The sequence below is a fragment of the Crotalus tigris genome, unplaced genomic scaffold (assembly GCF_016545835.1).
Source record: "Crotalus tigris isolate CLP2741 ecotype Arizona unplaced genomic scaffold, ASM1654583v1 scf7180000017666.27876245, whole genome shotgun sequence".
NCBI classification, from domain to species: Eukaryota; Metazoa; Chordata; class Lepidosauria; order Squamata; family Viperidae; genus Crotalus; species Crotalus tigris.
The window spans coordinates 679,456-693,833 of NW_024096551.1; the positions used below are offsets into that span (position 1 = coordinate 679,456).

At 40.7% G+C, this 14,378-nt stretch overlaps 1 protein-coding gene across 5 annotated transcripts in view; it reads right to left on the bottom strand.

Moving 5' to 3' along the window:
• Positions 1-14,378, bottom strand: part of CTNNB1 (catenin beta 1) — a 37,208-nt gene that overhangs the window by 17,917 nt on the left and 4,913 nt on the right. For 3 of the 5 annotated variants that reach the window (XM_039336103.1, XM_039336100.1, XM_039336102.1), the window contains exon 2: positions 4,946-5,000. In XM_039336103.1, coding sequence (XP_039192037.1) covers positions 4,946-4,958 — 13 coding nt within the window. In that variant the 5' untranslated portion in view covers positions 4,959-5,000. Of the gene's footprint in view, positions 1-3,960; positions 4,024-4,945; positions 5,001-14,378 lie in introns of all 5 variants that reach the window. The other 2 variants (XM_039336099.1, XM_039336098.1) reach the window with 2 other exon arrangements.

A 14,378-nucleotide genomic window follows, 5' to 3' on the forward strand; every position in this document is an offset into this window, starting at 1 on the left:
CCTCGAAGAGAGCCGGGTCCAGACGCCATTCCGACTGGTCCACCTTGGCTCTGCTCAGGGAGTCTGCCTGGGTGTTTGTCTCCCCTGAGATGTGTTCCGCTCTGATGGAACTCACATTGGCTTCTGCCCACCGAGACAGAGCCAATGCTTCCTTCATTAGTTCCACTGATTTCGTTCCTCCCTCCTTGTTTACATGCGCCTTGGCTGCTACATTGTCTGTAAGCACGAGGACGTGCCTCCTCGTTACTAGGTGTGAGAAATGACGGAGGGCCAGGTGTATGGCCCGGAGCTCTAGCCAGTTGATGCTGTGTGACAGGTCCTTCTGACCCCACTGGCCCTGTGCTATCTGGGTCCCCAGATGGGCTCCCCATCCGAACAGGCTCGCATCTGTCGTGAGCGTGACCCTGTTCGGTTCCCTGAATATGCTCCCCTTGAGTGTCATGGGGGATAGCCACCATTTTAGTGATTTCATCACCTGTGCTGGTACCGGCACTCTCCTGCTGGAGGTGCTGAGGTTCCTCCTCTGGTAGGGTAGGAGGAACCACTGCAACTCCCTCGAGTGGAGCCTTGCCCATGGGATGATGCCCATGCAAGATATCATCTTCCCCAGGAGCTTCGAGAGTTGTAGCAAGGGCACTCTCCTGATCTTTTGAATTTGGTGGATTAGCTTGGATATGCTGATCAGTCGCTCCTGGGAAAGGAATACCCTGCACTGTGACGTGTCTATCACCGCGCCCAGGTGTTGCAGTCTCCTTGAGGGAATGAGGTGGCTCTTGTTTAGATTGACCGAGAATCCGTGCCCCTGTAGGGTTCGGATCGTGGTCTTGAGATCTGCCCTTGCTTGTTCCTGAGATCTGGACTGAATCAAGATGTCGTCCAGATAAAACTGTACGCGAACCGGCATCAGCCTGAGATGGGCTGCTATTACAGCTAGGATTTTGGTAAATACCCTTGGTGCTGAAGATAGTCCGAAGGGTAAGGCCCTGTATTGGTTATGCCGGCCCGCGTAGGTAAATCTGAGGAATTTCCGGTAGCTGGGATGGATGGGAATGTGTAGGTACGCCTCTGTGAGATCTATTGAGGATAATAGATCGTCTTCCCTGACGCTGGCTAGGATGGACTTCAATGAGTGCATCTTGAACTTCCTGTACTTTATGAAATGATTCAGGCCCTTCAGGTCCAATATTGCTCTCCACCCTCCTGATGTCTTTGGAATAACGAAGAGGATGGAATAAAATCCTCTTCCCTCCTCTTCCTTTGGTACCCTCTCTATGGCTTGAATTGACAGGAGGTGAGCTATGGCCGAAGTTATCAGCCTCGTCTTGTGTACCTTTCTGGAGATGGGGCATCTGATGAACCGGCTTGGTGGGGGAGAACAAAAGTCTAAGGTCAGGCCATGCCTGATCGTTTCCAAGACCCAGGCGTCGGTGGTGGTCTGCTCCCAGACCTCGATGAAGTTTCCTAACCGACCCCCGATGGGAGTGTCCTGTTTGGCGTCACTTGGTACGCTTAAAGGATCTGCCTCCCGCTCCCCTATATGGGCGTCTGGACTGGAACTGGCCTCTGGCTCCCGGGCTTTGGCGATCCTGGGTTCGATCCTGTCTCGGATAGAAGGATCGTGAGCCTCTGGGCCAGTCCCAGGATTGCCCTGATCGAAAGGGCTGTCTCCATTCCCAGGGGCTTCCTGGGCGGGAGCCCTGTCTCCGGAAGTCCTGACTGCCTCTCCTGTCTAACTTCTTTGATGGATGCACTAGGATTTTTTTCTTGTCTCTGCCTTCGCTGACGTGTGGGTCCAGAATGGAACCAAACAGGGCTTCTCCACTGTATTTGGACGTCGAAAGACGCCATTTGGACCTCAGGTCTGTCTTCCAATTTTTGAGCCACAGTAGCCTTCGCGAGGCCACTGTGGCCGCAATGGACCTTGCCGCATACTTTGTTGCGTACAGTGAAGCGTCAGACACGAATTGAGAGGCCGCGAGGAGCTTGGCCAATGTTTGGTGTACTCTGACCTGGTCTGGAGGCACCGTGCCTTGCAGTTCCCTCAGCCACATGATACTGGCCCTCGCGAAGAATGATGATGAAGTGGCTGCTCTGGCCGCCCAGGCTGCGGCCATATGGGAACGCCGGAGGGAGTGTTCAAATTTCTTCTCCTCAGGTCTCAAGACCTCCGCCATGTCTCCTGGAATCGCGGAGGTAGAAAATAATGAGATCAAGGGGTTATCTACAGTGGGAACCTCTAACATGTTAGAGAAGGAGGGAGATAGGTTGAAAAGCTTTCTTTCCGCGCTGTTAGGTGCCGGTGGGCTCGCAAGTGAGGACCATTGTTCCTCCAGCGTGGTCATAAAGACCTCCGCACATGGGATGTACTTATCCTGTGGAACCTTTTTGGCAAATAGAGGATTGGCCTCCTTGCTTGTTGAGGGCTTCTCATCCTGTACTGATGTTAGGTTGACTGTGGAAACTGCCTTTATCAGGAGTGATTTTAGGAGCGCTGGGTTAAAGAGGCCAGAGCTTGTCGCCTGCTCAGGTGCGGTCTCCTCGTCCTCCGAGAGGGGCATGTCTGACATGTCCAGGTCTACTGAGTCACCCTCTCCCAATTGAGAGGAAGTTTCAGAGATGCTGGTAGGGGGCGGCCTAGCCCGTCCCTTACGGGGTGTGTGAAAGGCCACTTGCCCCTTAGAAGCCATGAACTGGGAGAATGCATCCTGCATGAATGCATGAAATTGTGCCGACCATATGTTCTCCTGCGCCTTGTCGTTGGGGTGAGGCGCTGGAGTGTGGTCGGGTGAAGAAGCTGGTGAGGAGGGATTGGAGGAATCTAACTGTTCAGTTTCCCCAGGAGGAGACCAAGTCTTGAGCACTTCCTCGGCAGTAGGTTCTGTGCTGGGTGCCACCCCTGGGACAGGGGAAACCAAATCTGTCCCATTGACATTGGTTCTCTGTGCTCTGCTAATTTGCCTTTCTAAAGCCAAATGTCTCCTCAAAGCCTCTCGCTCAGCCGTTTTGGACTGTCCCTTCTGAGAAAGGTGCTTTGTTTTAGCTTTCTTCTTCCCCCCCACCTCTGATTCAGAAGATCTGCGTTTTTGTTGTTGCTGTGGGGGGGACAATTGAGGGACCTGTGTGACTGAATACGAGACATTGTCTGCCATTGTGCCAGACACCCCGAGTAGGCAATGCCTGGAAAGGGGGAATGAGATACGCAGATCAGATGCAGATGCTTGGGGCTGTGCCCTCTTCTGCCTATACAAACAATGGCCGGACAGACAGGAATCTTTGGACAGAAGATCCTGCAAGGCAGTGACTAAAGGTCACTATAGGAACAGTTAGGAAAAGAAAAAATATTCCTCCTCACCTCCTCACCTAGTCCAGACAAAAGTACAGTTTATATCTCTCTCTCCCCCGGTCTGTGGCTGTGGTAGCAGACCACGCTCAGAACTGATAGAGGTTCTAATCTTTTATTCCTCTTCCTTCCTCTTGCCCAAGTGTCTTAATGTAAAGGAAAAAAGCGGCGGCTAAACTGCTTGTTTAAAATGGCGAATGGGAGGAAGCCCCGCCTCCCAATAGTAGCCGGATGAGCCACGAGGCTCCAACAATGGCGGGTCTTTAATAGCCAGCAATAGGGTAATTAACCGGCTTGAATGGCTCTTTTGTCCTTAAGGGGGCTGTGCCTCTCCGCTGGGGGAGAAAAAACGGCGCTGAGGCTCTGCCGGTCGGTTTGGGCGCGCTGCGCTTCTCGCGCCGCTCAGCTGATCAGCGCTCTGTTTTCCCGCGCCGCTCAGCTGTTTGGCGCTGAACGGCGCCTCAGCTCCTCCGCCGGACCGAGTGGCCTCCGTGCCACTCAGCTGCCCGGCGGGTGGTCCGGGAAATGTCCCCGCGCCAAACAGCTGTTTGGCGGGATCCGCGGAAGATCCACTGACCGGCCCGAGCCCCCCTGGCTAACCGCCCTGGCGATCCTCTCACCACTCCGACGATCCTGGCTGGGAGGCGTCGGTGTTCTATTCCTCTGCCCGGGATCCCTGCCTGCTGCAAAAAGGGGAGGAAAAAAAAAAAAAAACTGGAAGAGGATATTCTTTTCTTTGTGAAAACTCTTCTTTCCTAAGAGCTGCTTCTCGCACTTCTACCAGGCTTCGAGACTGAGTCAAAACTGGGGTCACGCCCAAAGGAAGGGGTGTGGCCGAAGTTTTTACCCAGTCTGCCAGGCAGGAAGGCCGTCATAGAACCCATCCATTTGGACTCCATTTAACTGGCTGAGTTAATCTAATGGGCAGGAAGGCAGAGCTAACCCATTGGTGGATTCTCCATCTCTGGTGCTGGAGAATTATATATTACCTTACAAAAACCTTTTGTGATAAATTATGGGATTTCCTTTCAGAGTATAAGAGATGACAATATTACACTGAGATGTTTGTGATGATGGTTAAGAAAAAAAGACAGTGAGAAAATGGGGTAGATAGGCTAATGGGATACATTGTGCTGTGAACTGTAGAGGGGAGGAGAAGGTGATTGACATTAGCTTTGCCCTCTTTGCCTCATCCAGATTTCATTTAAACGAGAGTTCTAGATTTCAGTTCTACTAAAAAAGCATGACTGATCAGAAATAATGTGGCATAATATTTGGAACACTGTGATGTTTCATATCCAAAACAACTTTTTTCCATTAAAAGTGTATACCTATGTTTCACTATTTTTTTTAAATAGTTACTTTAAAATTCCACTTAAGGTTAAATGACTGAGCATGTCTACAATGGTGCAAAGCAGAACAGGTACTTGTTCTGTTCATCACTAAACATCAAATCAAGTTAAGATAAAATTAGTAGAATTTTAGATGTAATTTAATATATAAATTCAATTTCTTACTATTTATAAGAACTGAAAATTGGCAATTACACCCAAGTGATCACAATTTATTTAATTTCCATTTGAACTTGATTATACTAATCCATACCTTGAGTTGCCATTTTTTTATATTCCAAGAACTGGGGTCTGTTGCACTTCAGACCCTAAAACAGAAAGACAGAAATGTAATTAAGTTAACTTAGTTTTAAGTTTCTGATTATAAAATCAAGTAAACGTTTACTTGAGAAGCAAGCAGCATAATTTATTTAGAGAAAGAGTTCTTAATCTCTTTGGGGCAAAGACCCTTTTAAGAATCTGGTGAAACCTGATTCCTTAAGAAAAAAAGTAGTAAACACATAATATAATTGTTTTAAAGGAAAAAACTGTGCCCAAATACAGTTATCAAAATGTTAAAAATTAATGCAAATAATTTTAGATATATTGTAGTTAATGATTATTTTTGGAATGGAGAGACAATAAATTGCTTTATTGCCTATATTCTTTACTGAATTAAAGCTAAATTCAGTTAAAGTTTAGTAAAAAATAAAATAGTAATTTCTTTTCCTATCCAAGTTGTCAACTCTCAAAATCTATGGACCACTTGTTAATACTCTGATTTAGAGGCTGTCAGATATACAAAGCTACTAGCTGGACAAATAGAATAGAATAGAGCTGGAAGGGACCTTAGAGGTCTTCTAGTCCAGCCCCATTTATGTACTCCATTTATGGAGTACCCATGATTTCTGGGGGTAAGCAGTTCCACTAGTTGATTGTCCTCACTGTCAGGAAGTTTCCCCTTAATTCCAGATTGCTTCTCTCTTTGATCAGTTTCTAACCTTTGTTTCTCGTCCTTCCCTCTGATGCTTTGGTGAATAACCTGGCTCCCTCTGCCTTGTGGCAGCCTCTCAGATACCGGAACATTGCTATCATATCTCCCCTATTTCTTCTTTTCTTTAGACTAGCCAAACCCAAGTCCTGTAGCCATTCTTCATGTTTTACTCTCCAGGCCTTTGATCATCTTAGTTGCTCTTCTCTTAATTTTTTCCAAACTTTCAACATCTTTTTTGTGATATGGTGACCAAAATTGGCTGCAGTATTCCAGGTGTGGTCTTACTAGGGTTTTATAAAGCAGTACTAATACTTTGCGTGTTCTTGATTCTATGCCTCTGTTTATACAACCTAGGATTGTATTAGCTTTTTTGGTTGCTGCTGCACACTGCTGGCTCATAGTCATGTGATCGTCCATTAGGATTCCAAGGTCCCTCTCACAGTTAAGCCAGGTCTTGCCCAATCGGTATTTGGTAAGACTGGAGTTGCCGCTTTATAGAGATTTTATTTAAAGTAGTGGATGCTTGCTGGGTACTGTATATAACTGTTTCTCAAGTTAAGTTTATTTTGCTTCCTTCCAAAGGAAACCAAGCCCAAATAGAGTACGTCATGGAACAGCTTATTGCTCAAAGACATGGGATAAGGACTTGAAAAGGTATGTATAGGAAACTCAAGTTATATTCACATTCTGCTGGACAAAAAAGCATATATCTCTAACATGCCCTTGAAACACTTTATATATCAAAATAATTTCCTTGCTGTCATATTTCCAAAAGTAAAACTTTCTACTATACTCTAGGAGTATTTAGGGAAGCAATATTAACATTGTAATAATTATGCAATATCTCCCATGCTCAAGTTATTCACAAGCTATGTTAAAAATTCATTTTTAACTCAGCTTGTGAATAACTTGAGCATAGCACTGAATAACTTTAAAGTGAATAACTTTAGCATAGCATGGAACTCTTAATTGCGTTCTAATCCAGAACTTGTAGTAGATTATGTATACTGGTCTACAAGATAAAATCAAGCAAGTTTAAAAATCAAGCAAGGTGACATCTTAAAAAAAAGTCAATATATATTTAAGAGTAAAGCAGCCACAGTATAAAATTTTTATCTCCAAGAAAAGACTAACACTAGATATAGTCTTTGTAAAATAGTATTAGATATAGAAATACATTTTAGGAGCTCTCTAAATGTAATAAAAAGTGATATATTAATATACTATACTAAATTATAATATATAATAAGAAAGAAAGAAAGAGAGAGAGAGAGAGAGAGAGAGAGAGAGAGAGAGAGAGAGAGAGAGAGAGAAAAGAAAGGAAGGAAGGAAGGAAGGAAGGAGGGAGGGATCCAAGATCAGCCAGGTGGTTCTATGCTTAAAGCAAAACTAGAATTTATGGTCTCCCAGTTTGTAAACTTTCTGGTTTCTAGCACAGTGCCTTAACCACTACACCAAACTGGATCAATTTGATTTATGAAATAGTTTGACTAATTTTATATTTTCTATGTCACTTCCAATTATGTTGGGAAGATATTAATTTCTGATTACACACACACACAGCTTTCAGATATTCAAATCTGAATTAAGTGAAACCTAACAAGAAAATCCAGTAAGACAACTGAACCAAACCTATTCATTAATTTGTTTACCAGTCAATCCAGATTTTCAATATAAGAACCTCAGCAGCCATATCTGACTGTTGACCTATCCTAAATGAAGCTTCAATTTACAACTTTGATTATTATAAACGTAGGTTTTTGAAAAAACTAGGAACTAGTTTGTCTAGATTTCCTCAACACAAGATGTGTGTTTAAAATACTGTTCTTTATTCAACAACTGTCCCTGGACTGTACTCCAGACATGTTACTGCTTTCTTTTCTTCAGTATGAAATTATCAGTAGCACAATCTGAAGAGAGTTAAATAATTTTATGTTTAATTGAACCAGTCAGCAAAATCACCATTTGTCACATTTTAAAAGAAACTGTTCCAGTCAAAAAAAAAAAGGTTTTAAGCTAAATAAACTATAATATTGGTGACATATGCAATTTATAAGTTTTTATTATATACAAAATTCTTACTAAAATACTTGTACAGGTAGTCCTCAGTTTACAAGCAGTTCATTACTGATCGTTCAAAGTTACAATAGCACTAAAGAAAGTGACTTATGACCATTTTTCACACTTATGACTGTTACAGCATCCTCAGGGTCCTGTGATTTACATTTGCATGCTTGGCAACTGATTCATATTTATGATGGTCATATTGTCCCAGGGTCATGTGATCTCCTTCTGACAAGCAAAGTCAATGGGGAAACCAGATTTACTTAACAACCATGTTACTAATTTAACAACTGCAGTGATTCACTTAACAAACGTGGAAAGAAAAAACGTAAAATGGGGCAAAACATCTCACTTAGCAATATAAATTTTGGGCTCAATTGTGGTTATAAATCAAGGATTACCTACACCCTATCTTGCATATTACTTTTGTTTTTAGTGCTGTATGTATTATTTTAATTTTGGATTGTAAACTGCCCAATTTTGATTTAAGATGGGCAGCTATATAAATGCAATCATTATTATCCTATAATTTCATATTAAATCTCAAATGTTTTTAAGATTAAATTATCACTATTTACAATGTACTACTTAAGTTTCTCAGTCATACTATGCAACCTACGACCTATGCAACCATACTATGAACCCTGATGTTTACAAATCACAATACATGGTTTTGTGAGATATGTGAGCTAAAGACTTGGAAATTGTTAAATATCATTTAATTTTTTTACTCAATAAATTTATAAGCAAATAAAGATTTTCTCAGACTAATCCTGTATTTTCCACATAAACCATAATTTTCTCATCTGGCCCAAGCAAACATTGCAATAATGCTTTTAGTTTCTAACTGCAGACATAACTATAAAAAACATTCACCACACACAGGGTTTTTGTGGCACACTAAGCACCATGCAAACTGGTTGAGCAAGTGCCAGAGGCCAACTAATGGATTACATCATCAAACTACATTGTTTAATTCTCCACCCATGTAAAAATTAGTTAACTATGCCTTTTTTACTCCCTTTCTCCACAAGCCTTTTTCATTTAAGAAAAATATTTTAATTTACTTCAAATGGACATTCACTAGTACTGTATTGTTTAAAGGAAAGCTAACATAACCAAAACATTTTATTGGCGGAAAAAAACTATTTCCTCATCAGTTACAAGCACATTATTCAAAAGATATAAATAAATCTACTTTAGCCATGAATATATTTTTTTTAATTTATATCCTGCTTTTATATAGGAGTTCAAGGCTTTCCCTCAATATAATTGTCTTGAGATACTTAGGCTAGAAAGTATGACTGGCCCACTCCGAGACCAGATACTGGGATAACAAACCATTTTGTCCCCAACTCCCTTTCTTCTCTTAACTGAACAAGGACCTTCAATTTAGGAAAGTGGACATACTGGTGCAAATGAAGAGATAGTTTTGGGTAGATCAGATTTCAGGAAATCTGTATCAGTTTTAAATAAAAATATTTTGAATTTCAAAATAACATGCCTGGATTATTGCAGTGTACTCTACATGTAAACTCTAATTTTTAAAATTCTATGTTAATATTTGTCTGAATTAAATATTAAATATTTTTAATCTGTTTTCTATCAGATACATTTTAGAATGGAGTTTTTAATGTAAAGAACCAATATTTCATTTTTACAAATATTATGGCCAATAACAAATTAATAAAATATATTTTAATTTAGTAAGATGGTCTTTAAAAATATGCATTGTAAACACCTAAACTAAGAGTTGGTGTTTTACAGACAAGCACGCAAAAATGTTCTGCTTTGTAGATTTTTGTGTTACAATCTGAAAAGGGCAAGTGATATAAAATTTATCTACATAGCCCAGAAAATTTTTTTATATTCAGCATTACTTATGGTAAAAATGGCAACAGAAAAGATTCAATGTCCACATCATAATGACACTTTTGTTTGGGATAGAATATTTTGACTTTATTTTACTTGTAAAACTAATGAGAAAACATAAAATGTTGATGTTTCTGACTGACAGAATTATAACTTTTAATTTGCTTCTTAAACTCCTCATTTCATCTTTCAGTGTTCATAAATCAGACAGCAGAGCATGTCTGATTAATATTGATCAGGCATCACTTGATTGTAGCCTTTATCTTTAAAAATGTTTTAAAGAAGAGCAACAGACTAATACAAACACAGCTTAGCTTTCCAATTAAGACAGGTTCTATGATGAATTATCTTAGAACAGTGATGGCAAACCTTTTAGAGACCGAGTGCCCAAACTGCAACCCAAAACCCACTTATATATTGTCGGGTACCAAGTGGGCATGGTCCATTGGGTGTATATGGCCCATTGGGTGGGCATGGCTATGGTGGTAATGGCAGACTGGGTGGGACTAAAAAGTTCAATCAATCAATTCCAACTTTGTGAGATCTTTTTTTCCCTGCAAGAAGTTGAAATTGATTGAACCTTTTTTTGCACATGGAGGTGGAGGCCTAAAGCAAAAAGGTTTTATAAAACCCAGCTGAAGGCCTAGGACTGGGGTGACGGTGCGCGTGCCCATGGAGAGGGCTCTGCGTGCCACCTGTGGCATGTGTGCCATAGGTTCACTATCACGGTCTTACAATGTAATACCTATTAACATCAAAAAATAGCAGCCTAACAGGATTAGCCAACAGTTCCATAAACAAATAAGTCTCCAGCTAAAAAAGGAAAGGAAAGAATTAGATATAGCAGAATCACCCTTAAAATGTTATTTGGACTCATTCTATCGGGGATGTATTGTCATAGTAAGCAATGGACCTGCCATAAATATATGCCATATAACTAACAGGGATAACCCTACTCTTACATTATTTAACGAATACTGGAACAAAGTACTCATCATTGGTAACAATATTTTTGAATGGCAAACAAGCTCCTTCAAGCAGGTAGTACAGTACATTTTTGAACCTCTCACTTGATACTATATGTGGATACTAAAAAGTACTAATGTATTCCATCTTCCAACTGTTTAAAGTGACATTAATTTTCAAACTCCATTTGTCTTTTGGTAAAAGTTCTTCTCACAATTATAATGTGCAAGTATCTCCAAGGATCTTTTAAACAAAATTGGAACATTGCATATGGGATTAGCAATAGCATTTAGATTTATATTCTGCTTCATAGTGCTATACAGTCTTCTCTAAGCCGTTTACAAAGTTAGCATATTAATCCCAATAAACTGGGTCCTCATTTTACCAACCTCAGAAGGGTCAACATTGAGCAGGTGAGAATCAACTGCTGGCAATCAGCAGAATTAGCTACAATAAACCACTGCGCCACCACTGGCTCTTAAGACATGTATTTGAGGTAACTGGCAACAATGCAAGTTCAAATTTAGAAAGTGTATACTATATAAAAATAGGAAACAGAATACATGATTGCATTCATGTATTCAGAATACATGATTGATTGACCATCATCTTTTTTCATAGGATCAAAGTTGGAAGTAGCTTCAAAAATTATCTAGTCCAATCCCCTTCTTGGTACAAGACGTGGTAAAGCATCTAACCAGAATTTGCATGTTCAAATCATTGGTTCTGATCCTATCTTCCAGGGCAAAAAAGAAAATGCCACATCTTTCTGGATATGGTCTATAACATGGCCTTGTTCAGTGCATCTAATCCTAAAAGATGTGCTTTCATTGAAGTAGCACAATAAAAGAAGCATTCTCCAAAGATGCGGTAACAGTAACTCCTGTGCAAGTTTGAGTTGAACTGTCTGCCCTTTAGGAAAGATCTAAAATTTTATTCTGATAGGATGCTCTGTTCCAAAGATTCTAGGGTTTTGGAGGGATAGTTGACTCATGGCCCCTTTCTAAGCCTCTGCCTTGTTATCTGGGGAAAAGGGATACTTTATCATGGTTTATATTTATAACTATTATATATTGTAAATTTTCAGTATTTCAGTGTTTATTGCTGGGGAAATTGGCACACAGAACTGGATGTGAAAATTATGACAAACTGATTATACGCCTAGCAGTTTAGATCAGGGCTTTTCAACCTTTTCACCCATTGTACCACTTTTAGGATATGGCAATATCCGAGTACCACCAGTCACCTAGCAAGGTGTCAAAAACTTGATGATAAAAAAAAAAGGAAAAAAGTGATAAAGTACAGGTAGTCCTTAACTTACAACAGTTTGCTTAGTGACTGTTCAAAGTTACAATGGCACTGAAAAAAGTGCCCCCCAAACCACAGCGGAGCAAGACGCCTGCCCACCCGGCAGCGCTCTTCCTCCTGTCCGAGGTTTTCATTGTTATGAGCATTTCTGTTGAGGATTGGCAACGGGGATGGGGTGGGGGCGTGTTTGGTTTTTATTCCCCCTGTCTGCTGGGTGGTTGCAGCAGGTTTTGGTCACTTCGTATGATCCTGGGACACTGTGACCATCATAAATATGAATCAGTTGCCAAGCATCTGAATGTAAATCACAAGACCCTGGAGATGCTGCAATATTCCAGCTGATCAGTGCTTCTTCTGGGGTCTGGCGCTGATCCTGTGCTTCCACTGAGCCCTGACAGCCCCGAAGAAGTGCTGATCCTGGCACTTCCACTGAGCCCTGACAGCCCTGCAGCTCCAGCCATCTTCGCTCAGGCTTGTGCGGTGCTGCCACCGGTTCAGCTCATTCCCCTCCCCCGCTATACTTTTCTAGGATGGTCGCATACCACCTGCCAGGTGCCAATGTACCATAGGTGGTACCCGTACCACTGGTTGAAAAACCCTGGTTTAGATGATGTCCTAGAAATATCGTATAGCCCTTCGATCCACTTTGAAATTGCTGTTTCACCGCCCTCCCAAGCTGATATTAGGAGCTACTAATAATGGTGATTTCCAGATTAAACATCTAACTGGGAAGTTCAGACAAAGTGGGTATTATACTCTAAAAATAATAGCTAGGCTTCATACTGGGAAACGGTGTATTCTTTCTAGAAGCAAGAAAGACTAACATCCATCCCAGAAACCAATTATGAGTTGAAAGGGACTACTATTAACCCAAACCCAAACAGTTTGTACAAGGCTTTGCTGATTGAGTCTCTGCATGCTGTCTTTTGCAGGTCATTTAGAAGATCTGTGTAGCATCCAGCCACCACAAAAAATAAATACTTCTAGCAATCAAGTCTGCTAGTTCAAAAGGGGAGTGAGAATAAATATGATGGTAAGGAACTAGGACAGGTAATAAGAACTCCAGATGTTAAAATTCTTTGTATTAGGGAGACATGTAATGCTTTAAATTTTCAAAGATTGGAAAACTTCACCACCCCCCCACTCATCAGAAGCTGGCGAAAGAAATGCATCAATTCACTTTATGTAAGATGAGACATTTTTGATGTTTCTTTCTTTCATTATAGGGGAAGGGAGAAAGCTGAGAACATAGTTGCCATACCTGTAACCATTCTCATTTTTCATATGCTTTCCTGCACATACCACTGTTTTCTTTTCTGTCTTAGGTGTGTAAAGGACATTAAGCAGACAACCATTCACCCAACCCTATCCAAAGCTCTCTGTACAGAAAATTTCTGCATTAGCCTATAATCATAGGGAGACATTTTTAAAAGTGCTGTCCAGCTGCCATTTCTAATTTTGTTCAAGCTTTTGAGATTTTCCTATTTTGACCACTGCTTCCTCCTTTCAGATTGCTCTAGGGCAGAGGTAGGCAACCTTGGCTCTTTTATGACTCGTGGACTTCAACTCCCAGAATTCCTGAGCCAGCCATGCTGAGGGGAAAGCGGGAGTTTCCAAGCTGAGTTTCCATGCTGGCTCAGGAATTCTGGGAGTTGAAGTCCACGAGTTATAAAAGACCAACATTGCCTACCCCTGCTCTAGGATATTCAGAAGATGCAGAATCACCAAGGTAATCTGTTTCTATGAAACCTGGTCCCCGGTTTTGATGGGTGAGTTGCTATTAAACAAGGAGTAGTCTATACTTTTGCATTTCATCTTCTTGACAATACACAATGCAAATATGATAACGATATTTCTTATGGATAAAAAGAGCATGTTGCATACAAAACAAAGAGGTACTATGTAAGTGTGGCACATAAAGTATACAATTTTTGAATTACAAGTAAACATTAAATTAGAAACTGGAATTTAAAAAAAATCCATTTAAGACTCAGTTATTTAAATAACTGAAACCTAATTAATGCTCTATTATTATACAACTACTTATTACAACTACTATTATATAACTATTTAATTACAAGGAGTTATTACTTCTGTAGTCTTACTTTAATTAGCAAAGTTCTATAAACCATTTTAATTAACTATAAACTGATTCTGTCTTATTCCAGTTCATATGTTCTGATATGAAGACTAATCTACTAAGCCCTTTTGCTGTTTGAATGCTATGCTAATTTGAAAGTACATAATGCAGTATTTAAATTTAATCACCTATAAAATACATTCAATTTTAAACAAGTTTTTTTCAAACTTTCTCATACCCAAATTGTTCCTCAGCTGTGGAAGTTAAATCATCAAATGAATATCCTTTCAACCCAAATCTCTCACAGAAGAGAGATTTGATTGCTGAGATATTTTAAAGTTTTCTGCAAATTTACACAAGAACTGCCACTGCTGAGAACTGTATTTATTGTAATCACAACATATGGACTACACAGTAGAGTCA